The 19,485-nt window shown below is 42.1% G+C and overlaps 1 protein-coding gene across 1 annotated transcript in view; it reads right to left on the minus strand.

Moving 5' to 3' along the window:
* me2 (malic enzyme 2, NAD(+)-dependent, mitochondrial) overlaps nt 1-17,090 on the minus strand; it is a 38,600-nt gene extending 21,510 nt beyond the window's left edge. Inside the window, exons 1-2 of the mRNA XM_079815894.1 lie at nt 16,963-17,090; nt 8,180-8,311 (exon numbers count right to left, since the gene is read on the minus strand). Of these exons, the coding sequence (XP_079672020.1) occupies nt 8,180-8,287 (108 nt within the window). The 5' untranslated portion in view covers nt 8,288-8,311; nt 16,963-17,090. The remainder of the gene's footprint in view (nt 1-8,179; nt 8,312-16,962) is intronic.
* Between the last annotated feature and the right edge of the window lie 2,395 nt (nt 17,091-19,485).

The following is a 19,485-nucleotide window of genomic DNA, read 5'->3' on the forward strand; positions in this document are numbered from 1 at the left end:
GGTCTAAATATTTTGTCCAGTGCAGATGTTAATTTTTGGTACCAATATGGTGGGTAATTAAACACATTATTGCAGAAATTGTTAATCTTTCTTTTGTTTAGACAGAAAGCAGCTACTGTAATGCATCTGAGCAGGATTTTATTCCACCTAAAGTGGGCCAGGTAAAATGGCTTTCTCTCTAGACATCAGTATGGCTGAAATAACATGCTAACATTTATTGTTGTAATTGAGACCCCATCAATTAAACTGTTGACTATTTGACCTTTTATGGCTTAATATTGTAAAAATTAAGACCTTTTAAGACTTTTAAAACTGCAAGAAAACAGACATGCTTCAGCAAATTAATTTATAAAGTTTAATAATCATTGAAAAATGATTCACTGACTATATGATGCCTGGAATTCGGGCTGCTGTCCTTTTTTTAAAAATGTCGATCTTGAGGTTTCTTAAAAACTTTGCGTTGTGTGCCATAATTCTCACAGATATTGTGTGTCTGCGATCTTTCCTGTCAAGTAAAAAGCCGGCGACACGACCTATAAAGTTGATCCTGATTGGTCCTCTTCTGTGCATTCGAAGTGTTGATTGGCTCACGCAGATAGAACCTTATAGAGCCAAGTCAGAGTTCGACTTTGTAGATAGAACCTTTTTGTTTTTCAATAAAAAGTCCCAAAATGTACACAACTTTAAAAAAAAAACATCCCATAATGTAAATAAGTTGTCACAGAATAAGAATATGTGAATAACTCAATTTTGACAAAAACGTCAGATAGAACCTTATAATTCCAAGGGGACGATTTGTCTTTGTGATTGACGTCAAAGTACAGGCATCCAAACTAAGTGGTATTTTGGTGCATGACTTCATCTTCAAAAAGCATAAACAAAAGCTACGCAAACGCGACCCACATAAAACGCAGTTGCAGGAAGGATAAACATGGTTTGTGTTGACCACAATGTGTTTTGTGAGGTCAATTGCTGGCAGCCATCAAACATTTTAGGTTTACTTTTGTACAATAAACAATTTCGGTTCTGTGTTGGGTCATCGTTTGATGAGAGTCCTGAAGCAAAACCAGTGGTCTACAGCTCAGAAATTAGGCACACACCCATGTTTTTCAGGATACGTGGCACTTCTGCTGAGTCACTCCACTAATGTTTTCCAGACAAAAGCATTCAGACCCTCAACACACAAGAATTGTGTTAGAAAGCGTGTATGCGTCTGCGTTGGGGAGTAAAAAAACAACAAAAAAACTAGCAAAGACATCAAACGGTCATTATATAGTTGAGTTATTTAGGGTGAATGCTAAAAGTTTAAGGCTGTCACTGTAATTGAGATCCTTGTTGTTTTTGTGGCATTTATTATTTTTATTTAAAGGGGTCATGAATCTAATTTTCCAAGAGGTCATCATACTATGAGGATATCCTTTAAGTTTCATAACTGAAAACTTCCTTGTTATTCCCAAAACATTTATTGTAACCAAGCCGAGAGAACGAACCAGCCATTCACAGCAGTGGGCGTTTACACTGAAGTCTCACAGCTGCCAATCACAGCAGTGGGCGTTTACACTGAAGTCTCACAGCTGCCAATCACAGCAGTGGGCGTTTACACTGAAGTCTCACAGCTGCCAATCACAGCAGTGGGCGTTTACACTGAAGACTCACAGCTGCCAATCACAGCAGTGGGCGTTTACACTGAAGTCTCACAGCTGCCAATCACAGCAGTGGGCGTTTACACTGAAGTCTCACAGCTGCCAATCACAGCAGTGGGCGTTTACACTGAAGACACACAGCTGCCAATCACAGCAGTGGGCGTTTACACTGACGCCTCACAGCAGCCAATCACAGCAGTGGGCGTTTACACTGAAGTCTCACAGCTGCCAATCACAGCAGTGGGCGTTTACACTGAAGTCTCACAGCTGCTCAATCACAGCAGTGGGCGTTTACACTGAAGTCTCACAGCAGCCAATCACAGCAGTGGGCGTTTACACTGAAGACACACAGCTGCCAATCACAGCAGTGGGCGTTTACACTGACGTCTCACAGCAGCCAATCACAGCAGTGGGCGTTTACACTGAAGTTTCACAGCAGCCAATCACAGCAATGGGCGTTTACACTGTAGTCTCACAGCTGCCAATCACAGCAGTGGGCGTTTACACTGAAGTCTCACAGCTGCCAATCACAGCAGTGGGCGTTTACACTGTAGTCTCACAGCTGCCAATCACAGCAGTGGGCGTTTACACTGAAGTCTCACAGGAGCCAATCACAGCAGTGGGCGTTTACACTGACGCCTCACAGCAGCCAATCACAGCAGTGGGCGTTTACACTGACGTCTCACAGCAGACAATCACAGCAGTGGGCGTTTACACTGACGTCTCACAGCAGCCAATCACAGCAGTGGGCGTTTACACTGAAGTCTCACAGCTGCCAATCACAGCAGTGGGCGTTTACACTGAGTCTCACAGCTGCCAATCACAGCAGTGGGCGTTTACACTGAAGTCTCACAGCTGCCAATCACAGCAGTGGGCGTTTACACTGAGTCTCACAGCTGCCAATCACAGCAGCCAATCACAGCAGTGGGCATTTACACTGAAGTCTCACAGCAGCCAATCACAGCAGTGGGCGTTTACACTGAAGTCTCACAGCAGCCAATCACAGCAGTGGGCGTTTACACTGACGTCTCACAGCAGCCAATCACAGCAGTGGGCGTTTACACTGAAGTCTCACAGCTGCCAATCACAGCAGTGGGCGTTTACACTGAAGTCTCACAGCTGCCAATCACAGCAGTGGGCGTTTACACTGACGTCTCACAGCAGCCAATCACAGCAGTGGGCGTTTACACTGAAGTCTCACAGCAGCCAATCACAGCAGTGGGCGTTTACACTGAGTCTCACAGCAGCCAATCACAGCAGTGGGCGTTTACACTGACGTCTCACAGCAGCCAATCACAGCAGTGGGCGTTTACACTGAGTCTCACAGCAGCCAATCACAGCAGTGGGCATTTACACTGAAGTCTCACAGCTGCCAATCACAGCAGTGGGCGTTTACACTGAAGTCTCACAGCAGCCAATCACAGCAGCCAATCACAGCAGTGGGCGTTTACACTGAAGTCTCACAGCAGCCAATCACAGCAGTGGGCGTTTACACTGACGTCTCACAGCAGCCAATCACAGCTGCCAATCACAGCAGTGGGCATTTACACTGAAGTCTCACAGCAGCCAATCACAGCAGTGGGCGTTTACACTGAGTCTCACAGCAGCCAATCACAGCTGCCAATCACAGCAGTGGGCGTTTACACTGACGTCTCACAGCAGCCAATCACAGCAGTGGGCGTTTACACTGACGTCTCACAGCAGCCAATCACAGCAGTGGGCGTTTACACTGAAGTCTCACAGCTGCCAATCACAGCAGTGGGCGTTTACACTGAGTCTCACAGCAGCCAATCACAGCAGTGGGCGTTTACACTGACGTCTCACAGCAGCCAATCACAGCAGTGGGCGTTTACACTGACGTCTCACAGCAGCCAATCACAGCAGTGGGCGTTTACACTGACGTCTCACAGCAGCCAATCACAGCAGTGGGCGTTTACACTGACGTCTCACAGCAGCCAATCACAACAGTGGGCGTTTACACTGACGTCTCACAGCAGCCAACCACAGCAGTGGGCGTTTACACTGAAGTCTCACAGCAGCCAATCACAGCAGTGGGCGTTTACACTGACGTCTCACAGCAGCCAATCACAGCAGTGGGCGTTTACACTGAGTCTCACAGCAGCCAATCACAGCAGTGGGCGTTTACACTGACGTCTCACAGCTGCCAATCACAGCAGTGGGCGTTTACACTGAAGTCTCACAGCTGCCAATCACAGCAGTGGGCGTTTACACTGAGTCTCACAGCAGCCAATCACAGCAGTGGGCGTTTACACTGACGTCTCACAGCAGCCAATCACAGCAGTGGGCGTTTACACTGAAGTCTCACAGCAGCCAATCACAGCAATGGGCGTTTACACTGAAGTCTCACAGCAGCCAATCACAGCAGTGGGCGTTTACACTGAAGACACACAGCAGCCAATCACAGCAGTGGGCGTTTACACTGATGTCTCACAGCAGCCAATCACAGCAGTGGGCGTTTACACTGAGTCTCACAGCAGCCAATCACAGCAGTGGGCATTTACACTGAAGTCTCACAGCAGCCAATCACAGCAGTGGGCGTTTACACTGACGTCTCACAGCAGCCAATCACAGCAGTGGGCGTTTACACTGACGCCTCACAGCAGCCAATCACAGCAGTGGGCGTTTACACTGAAGTCTCACAGCAGCCAATCACAGCAGTGGGCGTTTACACTGAAATCTAACAGCAGCCAATCACAGCAGTGGGCGTTTACACTGAAGACACACAGCAGCCAATCACAGCAGTGGGCGTTTACACTGACGTCTCACAGCAGCCAATCACAGCAGTGGGCGTTTACACTGAGTCTCACAGCAGCCAATCACAGCAGTGGGCGTTTACACTGACGTCTCACAGCAGCCAATCACAGCAGTGGGCGTTTACACTGACGTCTCACAGCAGCCAATCACAGCAGTGGGCGTTTACACTGAAATCTAACAGCAGCCAATCACAGCAGTGGGCGTTTACACTGAAGACACACAGCAGCCAATCACAGCAGTGGGCGTTTACACTGACGTCTCACAGCAGCCAATCACAGCAGTGGGCGTTTACACTGACGTCTCACAGCAGCCAATCACAGCAGTGGGCGTTTACACTGAAGTTTCACAGCAGCCAATCACAGCAATGGGCGTTTACACTGACGTCTCACAGCAGCCAATCACAGCAGTGGGCGTTTACACTGAGTCTCACAGCAGCCAATCACAGCAGTGGGCGTTTACACTGACGTCTCACAGCAGCCTATCACAGCAGTGGGCGTTTACACTGAAGTCTCACAGCAGCCAATCACAGCAGTGGGCGTTTACACTGACGTCTCACAGCAGCCAATCACAGCAGTGGGCGTTTACACTGAAGTCTCACAGCAGCCAATCACAGCAGTGGGCGTTTACACTGAAGTCTCACAGCAGCCAATCACAGCAGTGGGCGTTTACACTGACGTCTCACAGCAGCCAATCACAGCAGTGGGCGTTTACACTGACGTCTCACAGCAGACAATCACAGCAGTGGGCGTTTACACTGACGTCTCACAGCAGCCAATCACAGCAGCCAATCACAGCAGTGGGCGTTTACACTGACGTCTCACAGCAGCCAATCACAGCAGCCAATCACAGCAGCCAATCACAGCAGTGGGCGTTTACACTGACGTCTAACAGCAGCCAATCACAGCAGACAATCACAGCAGTGGGCGTTTACACTGACGTCTCACAGCAGCCAATCACAGCAGTGGGCGTTTACACTGACGTCTCACAGCAGCCAATCACAGCAGCCAATCACAGCAGACAATCACAGCAGTGGGCGTTTACACTGACGTCTCACAGCAGCCAATCACAGCAGACAATCACAGCAGACAATCACAGCAGTGGGCGTTTACACTGACGTCTCACAGCAGCCAATCACAGCAGTGGGCGTTTACACTGAAGTCTCACAGCAGCCAATCACAGCAGTGGGCGTTTACACTGACGTCTCACAGCAGCCAATCACAGCAGCCAATCACAGCAGTGGGCATTTACACTGAAGTCTCACAGCAGCCAATCACAGCAGTGGGCGTTTACACTGACGTCTCACAGCAGCCAATCACAGCAGCCAATCACAGCAGTGGGCGTTTACACTGAAGTCTCACAGCAGCCAATCACAGCAGTGGGCGTTTACACTGACGTCTCACAGCAGCCAATCACAGCAGTGGGCGTTTACACTGACGTCTCACAGCAGCCAATCACAGCAGCCAATCACAGCAGACAATCACAGCAGTGGGCGTTTACACTGACGTCTCACAGCAGCCAATCACAGCAGACAATCACAGCAGACAATCACAGCAGTGGGCGTTTACACTGACGTCTCACAGCAGCCAATCACAGCAGTGGGCGTTTACACTGAAGTCTCACAGCAGCCAATCACAGCAGTGGGCGTTTACACTGACGTCTCACAGCAGCCAATCACAGCAGCCAATCACAGCAGTGGGCATTTACACTGAAGTCTCACAGCAGCCAATCACAGCAGTGGGCGTTTACACTGACGTCTCACAGCAGCCAATCACAGCAGCCAATCACAGCAGTGGGCGTTTACACTGACGTCTCACAGCAGCCAATCACAGCAGTGGGCGTTTACACTGACGTCTCACAGCAGCCAATCACAGCAGTGGGCGTTTACACTGAGTCTCACAGCTGCCAATCACAGCAGTGGGCGTTTACACTGACGTCTCACAGTAGCCAATCACAGCAGTGGGCGTTTACACTGACGTCTCACAGCAGACAATCACAGCAGTGGGCGTTTACACTGACGTCTCACAGCAGCCAATCACAGCAGCCAATCACAGCAGTGGGCGTTTACACTGACGTCTCACAGCAGCCAATCACAGCAGCCAATCACAGCAGCCAATCACAGCAGTGGGCGTTTACACTGACGTCTAACAGCAGCCAATCACAGCAGACAATCACAGCAGTGGGCGTTTACACTGACGTCTCACAGCAGCCAATCACAGCAGTGGGCGTTTACACTGACGTCTCACAGCAGCCAATCACAGCAGTGGGCGTTTACACTGACGTCTCACAGCAGCCAATCACAGCAGCCAATCACAGCAGACAATCACAGCAGTGGGCGTTTACACTGACGTCTCACAGCAGCCAATCACAGCAGACAATCACAGCAGTGGGCGTTTACACTGACGTCTCACAGCAGCCAATCACAGCAGTGGGCGTTTACACTGACGTCTCACAGCAGCCAATCACAGCAGCCAATCACAGCAGTGGGCATTTACACTGAAGTCTCACAGCAGCCAATCACAGCAGTGGGCGTTTACACTGACGTCTCACAGCAGCCAATCACAGCAGCCAATCACAGCAGTGGGCGTTTACACTGAAGTCTCACAGCAGCCAATCACAGCAGTGGGCGTTTACACTGACGTCTCACAGCAGACAATCACAGCAGTGGGCGTTTACACTGACGTCTCACAGCAGCCAATCACAGCAGTGGGCGTTTACACTGAGTCTCACAGCTGCCAATCACAGCAGTGGGCGTTTACACTGACGTCTCACAGTAGCCAATCACAGCAGTGGGCGTTTACACTGACGTCTCACAGCAGACAATCACAGCAGTGGGCGTTTACACTGACGTCTCACAGCAGACAATCACAGCAGTGGGCGTTTACACTGACGTCTCACAGTAGCCAATCACAGCAGTGGGCGTTTACACTGACGCCTCACAGCAGCCAATCACAGCAGTGGGCGTTTACACTGACGTCTCACAGCAGACAATCACAGCAGTGGGCGTTTACACTGACGTCTCACAGCAGCCAATCACAGCAGTGGGCGTTTACACTGACGTCTCACAGCAGCCAATCACAGCAGTGGGCGTTTACACTGAAGTCTCACAGCAGCCAATCACAGCAGTGGGCGTTTACACTGAAGTCTCACAGCAGCCAATCACAGCAGTGGGCGTTTACACTGACGTCTCACAGCAGCCAATCACAGCAGTGGGCGTTTACACTGAAGTCTCACAGCAGCCAATCACAGCAGTGGGCGTTTACACTGACGTCTCAGAGCAGCCAATCACAGCAGTGGGCGTTTACACTGAAGTCTCACAGCAGCCAATCACAGCAGTGGGCGTTTACACTGACGTCTCACAGCAGCCAATCACAGCAATGGGCGTTTACACTGTAGTCTCACAGCTGCCAATCACAGCAGTGGGCGTTTATATTGAAGTCTCACAGCAGCCAATCACAGCAGTGGGCGTTTACACTGACGTCTCACAGCAGACACGCCCCTTCAAACAGAGCGTTCAAATCAGAGTGGGAAAAATGCCTTTTATTTCTAAATTATGACAATCTTTGATGTAAAAATCATAGTAACAAAATAAGTTGCACCCTGGATACATAAAACAATGCCGTTAATGACCCCTTTAAACTGAAAGCAGGAAATTACAGATTTAAAGATTCCCCAACTCTTCTATGCGTGATATTGAAAACCAGAAAGAATGGCGACTGAAAGAGACCAAACTAGAAGGATGGACAGATTGCATTTAGTCTAACCTTGTTGGTCCGTGGGTTGAGCATGAGCGGTTTCCCCTTCTCTTTAGTGTGAACCCATCGACACACACTCACACACGGCCTCACACGCGTACTTAGTCTGGACAGCATGGCTGCAGTGATACCGAAACACACCTGCAAAAGAAAAGAAAGAAATAAAGCATACAAACACACACTTAATATCCCCAGACACCCTCAGATCAGAAGTGCCTGATAGAAGAGTTGGGCTGTTATCGGGCGATTAGATTGAATTGTTATGACTTGTTATGGATTCTCACACCACAATCCTCACTGAGAACATTACTGTATGGATAAACATTCATCCCAGAGTCCTTATAAAGATTATCAGAGCATACACAGCACTGATAAACATGTCTGCAGCCTGGACAACAGAATTACAGGAAAACTAAAACAATCAAAAATAAAATACAAAAATGATATTTTAAACATATAAACAACGTTTCCTGCATGTTATGTGCCCATTAATTGACATCAGAGAACCGTGAACATGCAAATGTGTTGGTAAATTATTAAAATAACTTAAAAATCTCTTGTTTCAATGGGTTCGGCTGACACAAAAGTTTGGGAATCCCTGATCTTAATGATGCTAAAGAGTATCTAAACGCTCCCTCACCATACAGGAATCTCCAAAAAACATTTTATTTTGGACCACTTTTTATGAATGAAAACCAGGGCCCGTATTCATAAAGAATCTTAATGCAAAGAGTAGCTCCTAGTGACAAAATTCGAAGAAAATTCTTAGAAATGTGGGCGTTTACTCTTAAAATTAACTAAAAAATCCTAGTAAAGAAAAAAGTAATTCAGAAAGCATCTTAACCCTTAAAAGAGGTCTTAAGGTCAAATTTGTTAGGAGCACGGATGAGGACTTTTAAGAGGCTTAAGAGTTTCTTTAGCAGCGGAGAAAATGGCACAAAGACGAAGAGGGAGAAGAAATGTGTTGCAGACAATGGATGACAGTGACTTAAGACGCTATAGATTAGATCGTGCAGGGATCATGTTTGTTGCATTAAATCCAACTTTCAAACCACCAATTAAATAGACATGCCAGCAATCAGTGTAATTGGAAAGAGTGGAACAATGTTTATAATTCTAAGCCAATCAAATACCTTATAGGAAATGAACAGCATGGTAAATAATACAAGGATTTATATACATATACACATACATATATATAGTGTGTGTGTGTGTGTGTGTGTGTGTGTGTGTGTGTGTGTGTGTGTGTGTGTGTGTGTGTGTGTGTGTGTGTGTGTGTGTGTGTGTGTGTGAGTGTGAGTGTGTGTGTGTGTGTGTGTGTGTGTGTGTGTGTGTGTGTGTGTGTGTGTGTGTGTGTGAGTGTGTGAGTGAGTGAGTGAGTGAGTGTGTGTGTGTGTGTGTGTGTGTGTGTGAGTGTGTGTGAGTGTGTGTGAGAACGGTAAAATAGGACAATTTGCGCTTGTAATTTCAAAGTGAAGGCTTAGAATAGACCCTATACTTAAAAGCGCTCCTTTTTTCCCCTTTTTGGACAACGGGGTCAGCGCCGCCTCTTCACTAAGATAAACGTTTTTGTATTTTCCTTGCTCAGAGTTGCTCTCAGATCGGCCCCGAATAGCTCTTAAGTAGTGCTGGGCGGTATACCGGTTCATACCGAATACCGATATTTATTTTTTTTATGATATGAATTTTGATGATACCGCAATACCGGTATATGACGTTTAAACAACGTTCGGAACGCGGCGCAGCGCGTCATTGTTTGAGAGGGGACGCTTTTCACTGTTGCAGTAAGAACAGTCAGAGCACATTGAGATCGCATTACAGCACAGCCTATGGCTGTATCCTATACTCTCATTCACTATTCCCTACGTTATCACTTTATTTGAAGGAGTGAATGAAAACGTGCGTGAAGTCGGACAACCGTTGTGTGTACATCGGCTGTACACTCGTTATTGCGGTGCAATGGGGTAGAATGAGTGCACACGTCCACTAGGGTTTCGGACACCACTACAAAGCGCTGTGCCCTCCAAACAATGCTATATTTGAAGTTATGGGAGCGATGTCGGATTCAGCCCTTGATTATTGTTGAGAATTCAAACTACACGCGGCGCGCGAGAGAGAGCGGTTTCGGCACGCAGCGCTGCGATGAGTTTAACAACGCTCACCACATGGGTCATATAGCACTGATATAGCCCGGAGCGAGCGCGTTTAAATTTTTTATGGACATATTTCATAAACTCTAGTGCTCTAGACATGAACCAGAAGCGTGTATGCACGCATATTTCATCACGTCTTATTAAAATGAAATGTATGCACTGATTACACTGATAACCTATGTCTGATCACGAACGCACTGACACGATGGATTATTCAAAAGACAATGATGTAAGTTAATAAATAAACTGACAATTCAAAGAAGAATGGGCAAAAAACGAAATGCTTTATTATTTCTGTGTTAAACTGATGTGTGTCATTCGTTCAGAGAGTGCTCTTAAATGTATTGCAAATATCCGCGTTTCTCCTCGTTTTGGCAGTTTGTTGTTATATAGGATTAGATTTTTAAAATGCTTAAGGTGCCCTCAACTCAACTTTTAATATTCAGTTGTCTGTAAGTATGATTCTGAGCGTGTTGCATGTCTGTGTTTTATTGGCTGTTGTCTCTCCACAGCATCATTTTGTAAACCTGTAGACCTATTAACTCTAGTGTGGAATTTTTCTACAATATTCACTCGTCATGACAGTAAAACAGGGTATTCTAGTCAATCTCCTGCAGTATTTTTTTTGAAAAAAATGTGTAAAATGTAAATTAACACCCTGTAAACAGTAAAATGTGATTAACACTCTGTCAGGCATAGGGGAAAAAATACCGTCATATACCGTGAAACCGATATAATTTAGAAAAATACCGTGATATACATTTTTGGTCATACCGCCCAGCACTACTCTTAAGCTAAGACTCCTACGTAAAAGTTTTTAAGCTAAATTAGGAGTTTTCTGAGAGGACTCTTAGAATCTTTATGAATACGGGCCCAGATGTTTTTGCTAAAAAAGTAGGAAGAACAAATTATTTGAGTGTGGGGAAATAATTACAAAATGTAAATTTTTGGCTAAATTCAAAGTAATGCTATTTACCCACATAATCTGATGACCCTTTTTAGTGATGCACCGAAATGAAAATTCTGGGCCGAAACCGAAAATGTTTATGTTTTCGGCTGTTTTTTTTTTTTTTACCGAAATTTCGGTGCACCCCTAATCCTTTTACAATGAAAGGATTTGCTAATGCAAACTAAAACAGTGATGAATTGAAATTATAAAGCACTAAGCAAACACATTAAACCAGCTAAATTACCCAACACCTCAAATGTCCATTTTAATAGGATGCATGATATGTAATATCATAATCACAGAAGATTCAATCACATACTCAACTCTAAAACAACATAATCAGATGTCTCGTGACTGCTGGTTTGTATACGTCTGCATGTGAGCAGTTGAACATAGTCGTGTCAGCACTGAAGTTGTGTGCTTCGCGCTTTACGTCGAGGAAGTGAAACCTGTACAAAGCCAAACCCTTACAGCACAAAAAATAAAAACCCACCTCTACCAGTCACCCTCGCTCGCTCTTTATCGATTTATTATACTGTGTTCTTCTGGGTCATTAAAAAAGTCAAAGTACACATTAGAGGTAGTGTGCATGCGGCTGATATCATCACTGTTGCTGGGTCGGGACCGTTTCATCCAGTGTGATTCACAGACAGAGTTTAAGTGTACCGCTCAAGGGTGCAACGATGACAGGGCAGGAAGTTCAAGGGTCATCTGCATTTAAAGAAACAGCTCTCCATAAAACATTCCAAGATATTTGAAGCAATATGGTATTGCATGAGGAACAGACAATTATCTGCAAGAGAGCAACTGCCTTCAATGTAATTTTACATTTACATAAGGGCTGCGATTTTGCACTTAAAGGGGACATATCATGAAAATCTGACTTTTCCATGTTTAAGTGCTATAATTGACCTATCGGTAAGCCCCGCCCCCCTTAGTTACTGTTGCTAACTCGGACAAACAAACGGAGTTGCTATATCTTACAATGCACAGCTGTCAGTGTGAAAACCTTATCCCGAGATGTTTTTGGACACAGAATGTAGCGTATATCCCGTCCGAATGATGGCCAGACTTTACTGATGGTTTATGAAGTTTATTACATCGTTTTTCACTCAAAAAATCATCGTAAGAGCTGAACAAACAAAGTGCGCATTAACGTCTCATTCACAAACTCTCTCTCTAGCCCTCTCTCCGTGGCATTAAAGGGTTAGTTCACCCAAAAATGAAAATTCTGTCATTAATTACTCACCCTCATGTCGTTGGACACCCGTAAGACCTCCGTTCATATTCGGAACACAAATGAAGATATTTTAGTGTAAAGCTGATGCTGAGAAAGGCTTCAGATAGGCCTCCATTGGCATTCAGTACATTTACACTCCCAAGACCCATAAAAGGCACTTAAAACGTCCTTACAAAGTCCATCTCACCACAGTGACTCTACAATAATCTTACGATGCGACGACAATAATTTTTGTGCGCAAAAAAAAAATCAAAATAACACCTTTATCCAACTTGTTCTTGTCTTCCGTGTGTGCCTCCACGACGCATGCGCGAGAATATGACGCAGATCCGGCGTTCGGACAGATGACCCAGAAGCGATTTGTTTACGAGCAGAGGAAGACACGCGTGTCTAAGCTGTTGGATTCTACATTGATCGTGCTTTAGGTCTCGGCGTAGTTCTCGAAATGGGGCTTAAGTGTGTATTTCATGGATTCCCGAACGCCGACGCTACGTCATATTCTCGCGCATGCGTCGTGGAGGCACACACGGAAGTCGAGAACAAGTTGGATAAAGGTGTTATTTTGATTTTTTTTTGCGCACAAAAACTATTGTCGTCGCATCGTAAGATTATTGTAGAGCCACTGTGGTGAGATGGACTTTGTAACGACGTTTTAAGTGCCTTTTATGGGTCTTGGGAGTGTAAATGTACTGAATGCCAATGGAGGCCTATCTGAAGCCTTTCTCAGTCATCAGCTTTCAACAAAAATATCTTCATTTGTGTTCCGAATATGAACGGAGGTATTATGGGTGTCGAACGACATGAGGGTGAGTAATTAATGACAGAATTTTCATTTTTGGGTGAACAAACCCTTTAACATACACAGAAAATTACACAAAAACACTCACAGTAAACAAACATTTACACAGACCTTATGCCTTTTCGGGGGTGCAGTTAATAACTGGTGAACTTTGTATCTGCAAAACAACTCCCGATAAACTGCGCGCAAGCTCTCCCTTTCACTAACTTACCCGTAGACTATAACACCCATCAAAATAAGAGTCCTCCTTATAAGACAGATAATGCAGAGCTTTAAACATATCTAAACTCACAGAAATAAAATGGGAATAAACTAAATATGGTGAGAGATTAATTTGGAAGCAATGGTTTACAGATCTCAATGCAAACGGGAGAAGCCTCTTGTTACGATCGCAGATGATAACATCCAGGATCAACACTATTCATGTACCGCAGGGTAAGATTACATAAATTCACATTTAACTACTTTAATATGGAGATGCACTGAAATGTAGACCTTCGTGTTTCTGACCTAACTTACACCGTTGCATGAGAACAGTTAACATTAGTTATAGTTAGTCGGTTTGTACCTTAGCAGGGAATTACTTACTTTAATAGTAACTTAATGAGAGTGTGACAACCAGAAAATCCTCTCAGGATCCCTGGAATCAGTGTTGCAGTACCTCAGGCACGACGTTTACCATTTTTATAGCATAAACACCATCAAACCAATGAGAGCTTCGGATTTTCCAATGTTTCTCTATGGCGCTGACGCCTAAAGATGTCCGAGTTAAGGTCCCAGCGCAACTGATACTCAACTGCTATTGGCTCATCTGCGTTCGAGGGGAGGGGCTTACCGATAGGTCAATTGGGTCCTCAGTGCATCTACCAACTCAGAAAACATGAAAAAGGACAATCGAGTAACTTTTTTTAGCAAGCCTCTCTGTGCAAGCATGTGAAAAAACGAGCCACTGAGATTTCGCTCCCCTAGTGACATAGGAAGGGGATCTTATTATAATATTACCGCCCCTTAGCAAGATGACAACAGAAGTTATAACCATAATTAAACTAAATTGTTCTATCTACATACAGCATATATTCTCTGGCTCTGACGGCATCTTACAACAGTTCCCACATGAGCGATTTATAGATTATCGTGACAGAATATGCTAATCAATGACTTGAAGATAGTTAACTACATAAATTCATCAACTAACCCTTCAGAAACATCCTGAAAATATTAGGCAGAACAGTTTCACTGGGTAAGTGAGTGAGGTAATCGGAGCTGCTAACTCCAGCTCTTGAAGCTCCGCCCTCTTCCTGAAAGGGGGCCGGGAGCAGCAGCTCATTTGCATTTAAAGGGACATACACAAAAACGTCGCGTTTTTGCTCACCCTTAAAAAGTGACACTTTTAACATGCTATAAAAAATTATCTATGGGGTATTTTGAGCTAAAACTTCACATACACACTCGGGAGACATCAGAGACTTTTATCTTATAAAAAGGGGCATGATAGTAAAAAATAATAATAAAAAAAACTCCCTTACAAAACCACCCCAATCATTGTAGAATGATTATTTATTTTCAAAACTAACAGAAACTTACTTTATTTTTTCATATCGCAATATATAATCAGAGAAAAAAAAATATCACGTCAGTTTTTTCCAATATCGTGAAAAATGTAGTTTACGTTCATACTTCCATTGCATTGAAGGTCTACATTTTATCAGTTCAAACATTCCCTGGGAATCCAACCCATGACCTTGGCATCACTATCGGCATGTGATACTGTTTGAGCTACATGAATGCCTCTATAGCCCACATACAAATTAAGTACTCGAAATCGCTGAAAACTGAGACCCACAGCATTTACAGAAATCATTTCACTTTTAAGAAGCGTTTTCTCGACATTGCAACAGTGCATATTTAATCGGCTCCGGACAAATACATTAATTATTTGAATTATCACTGAGTCATGTTTTACTGTGTCTTTGGAAGGCTTTTCTCTTTCAAACACATTAAAATGTACAAATTCACATAATTTCATTTACGTGCAATGCAGGGATTCGTCAAATGTTTTGTCAGCTGAGCCTCTTTGACCTAATATATTTACTTGAAGTACATTCAGAGATTTTAAGTTAATATGTTAGGTTACTAATAAAATGAAATAACAAAATTAAGTTCATGGTCAGCTAATAGTCACGTGACATGCAAGACAAGTAAACAAATAAAATGTTTCATTTTAGTAACTGTTTTATTTAGTTTTAATTTGTATGATTTAGGCCTAATTACTAAGCTTTTCATTACACTTAAGACGAACCTCCAGCACTTTCATCACAAACCGAAATCTGGGAACGTAATGTAATATTTAATACACTTCATGTTATTGATAACAAAGAATGAAATATATTTTCTTTCTCTTTGCATTTTTTTATATCAATATGGTACAATTTTATCCCATTCAAATCAATGTGATAAACAAGTTAGTACAAACGTAATCTAAAAGTAACCAGATTACATTTCCTTAAATGTGTAATGTAATGGATTACATACTAACTACAATTTGGGTCACGAATTTTTGAATCAAATAATTCCAAATCACATCTGGAATAGTCTACTCATCACTGTTTACAAAGTAACTTTAATTTATTACAGATTATTCATCAATAGGGTACCCAACCCTAAATGTGTCCCAGAAAACAAGCATTCTTTCTATAAGGCTGTTCCTCCCATGACCTATAACCTTTAACAAGTGACACTGAGGGTTATTTTAGGGACCAAATGAGAATGTTGTGTTCTTGCTCAGCGAAAACAAGCCAATGATTTGGAAAAGCGGCACTTCAAAGTTGATGAGGTGAACACATACTGAGTAAGCAAATGCTTCTGCCATAATTTCCGTGATTTATTATACTACATAAAATTAAGTGCATGCAATGGCTTGATTAAGGGCGCGATGAGGATAGGTCAAGCCTTGAGGATGCCAACCCAGATTGCAAACTTTCAATAATTTACTAATTATTACAAACTTACAGTGACCAGTCTAGATCTTTAACAACTACATCACAGAACTCCTAACAGTGAATTTGTAAATAAATATATATTAGGAGCAAAACACTAGTAGTGTATGAATAGCGTTTGATCCTGCTTTTCTGACTCAGTGTAGGAGAAAAAAACAGCCATTAAAAATACAGTATGCATTGTAATTAAACTTAACAGACTCAAATAGATAAAGTAAATGCATGTGTATTTCGGATGTTTCCACTATTCTGAAAGAAGCAAGTTATGGAAGTAAAATAGCCCAAAATCTAAAAAAAACAGTGGATGTTTCTCCTTTACTGTCTGTACTAGTGATCGTTAATCTTGCCGTTCCCATCTTATATTTTTAACCATTAAGCCTATTAAACAGATCTATTACTCAGCAAACCTAAAGAGCAACAGGTGTAGAACCAAAATATTGATCATATTAAACAGTAAACCCATCCGTTAACTTATGTGACAATCATGTAAACACAGTGTATAATGTGATGCGCGTGCGTCTAATGTTTGAATGAAGTGGTCTAGTGTGGTGGTGATGATGATGACAGTTGCTGTTCAGCTAAGCTAACACAAAACGGTCAAAACACCCAACTGTATCCCCTCCAGAGCTCTCATAAAGGATATCTCACACCTTACCTTTTCCTTTAAACGTCTCTGGTCCGCTGGTCACAATAATACGCGAGTACACATTATATTTAGGATAAATGTACTGGTCTTTTATCAGTGCGTCAGGCCGTTGGTGCAGAGTGACCGGCGCTTGAGTGACAGTCGCGAGCCTTCTTGGCACGAGACATTCTAACTCACACGCCGACAGCCAATCAGAAAGGAGGAACGCCATAGCATTTGAATTTACCGTAAAGCTCGTATATAAAGTGTAGTCACAACCCACAACCGACCACAGAAGCGGAAGGAAAATGATAGGATTACCGTAAAGATCTTACACTTCCTCATTCCTCCTCAGTTAAGTTTTTGCAAGTCAGACTTGAGTTGCAAGTTAAAGAAACTCTTAATTTGTGGAATTTTGCATTTTAGTCGTCTAGTTTTACTAATAAAGTAAGAAATAATAATAATAATTTGATTGAATTTTAGTCCAATATTAATAAAAAATAGTATAGGACTGTCAAATCGATTCATCACGATTAATCGCATCCAAAATACAAGTTTGTTTACATATGTGTGTTTACTGTGTATAATTATTATGTATATATAAACACACATGCATGTAGGCCTATATATTTAATATTTTTTATATTTATATATAAATATCTATATAATATAAATTATATATATATATATATATATATATATATATATATATATATATATATATATATATATATATATATATATATATATATATATATATATATATATATATATATATATATAGTACATACATAGTACATACATGCAAATATTTTTTAAATATATACATGTATGTGTTTATTAAAATATACATAATAATAATTATATACCGTATATGTTATGTAAACCCAAACTTTTATTTTGGATGCAATTATTATTCGCAATTAATAAATTTGACAGCACTAAAAAGAAATGTATTATTAGCATAATATTATATATATATATATAACTCTATATAATAGTTTTTCAGTTTTTGACAGTGTAGTTTCCTGAAAAAGGAAGAAAGAAGAAGAAAATTAAATCTTATAATTTCTTTGATTTCGTTTGCATGTTTATTTATTTTTTCTAATATTGCAGTTTTTATTCTTTATATTTTCTGAATGACTTGTCTGGATGTCTGTTTGTCACTTTGTATTTATTAACTGTCACCGACGCCTGGGGCTCTTTTGATCGCCTTTTTTTTCGTATCATATATTTGAGTAATTATCATAAATTAGGTATCCTTTAAAAGCTTACAAACTCAAAATTCATCCTGTGGAAACCGTTTTGAAATCGGACATTGTGTTACCATGGAAACGGTACTCTAAATTATATAGCGGGCTCCTCCCCAAGTGGGCGGCGTCATGTTTCATATTACAATCATTATTTTAACTACTTTATAATCAAAATCTTTTCCAATCTTGACAAAACACATATCACTGGAAAGGTCTGAGTCTCAAGGGTCCATATTTGGTGACTGTTTTGTGATTTACGTGAATTTTGGACAGAAATTTACAGGAAAATGCATTAAAAAAAAACAATCAATGGAATGTGTGACACCCGGTGGCTATTTTTGGTTCAGCGCCTAAACAAAATATCATGGGAACTTCAATTTTTGTGATATCAACTTCAAATTTGGAACACAGCTTGGTTAGACACATGGCTCTGATTTTATAGTAATTTTAGAGTAAAACATTTTTTGTAAAATATATATTTTATATGAAATAAAAAATATTTAGTACAGTATTTTTCATTTACAGTAAATTTAAACTCCCATAACTTTTTCATACATTTTTATATTTTGAACTGCTTTCAATTCAGCAATAATCTGCCGAGTGTCTTCTTTAAAACGAGACCAAATTTTGGTCTATATTCCAAAGCATTCTTGAATTACAGCCCTTTAAGTTTGGATAGTGCATTTTCATGAGTATTCTCATAAAGGGGGGTGACAGTCATGGGCGTCGGAACCATTGTATATGGGCGGGACAAGACCCACCCACTTTTTACGATCAATGATATTGGACCCACTCACTTTTATCGTCTCTAACATTCAGCACATGTCTGTTTACCAAACCCTAATCGATAAACACTTATTATTAAACACATATTAGACGCTTTATTTCCACTTTTCTAATATTTTCTTAATTTGTATTGAAAATAAATGCCTTTCCGATTTGATATGTGATGGGAAAACGGAGAAGATTGATTTCGGCGAAAGCCGGACTCGAACCGCTGGTCGATTTGTGTCAAAAAGATGCCGTGCGTCTTACCCCTACACTACTGTCGCTCTCAATGATATGGCGATTGATTTACTTAACTTTGTCTTTCCGACCTATACGTTTACCAAGTAAAGCGGTATATTTGTACTTAATGTAATTGGCATCTACTCCAGTAAAAAATTTCTGAGGACCCACCCACATTTTTTTTGCTTCCGACGCCCATGGTGACATAAGAGGTTAATGGTTTTATTTGTTACATTATATTATCGAGTTTGGTTAACAAGTATTTAACTGATTTTACTGCTCGGACATTTTG

The sequence above is a fragment of the Gobio gobio genome (assembly GCF_949357685.1).
Source record: "Gobio gobio genome assembly, chromosome: 4".
Classification (NCBI taxonomy): Eukaryota; Metazoa; Chordata; class Actinopteri; order Cypriniformes; family Gobionidae; genus Gobio; species Gobio gobio.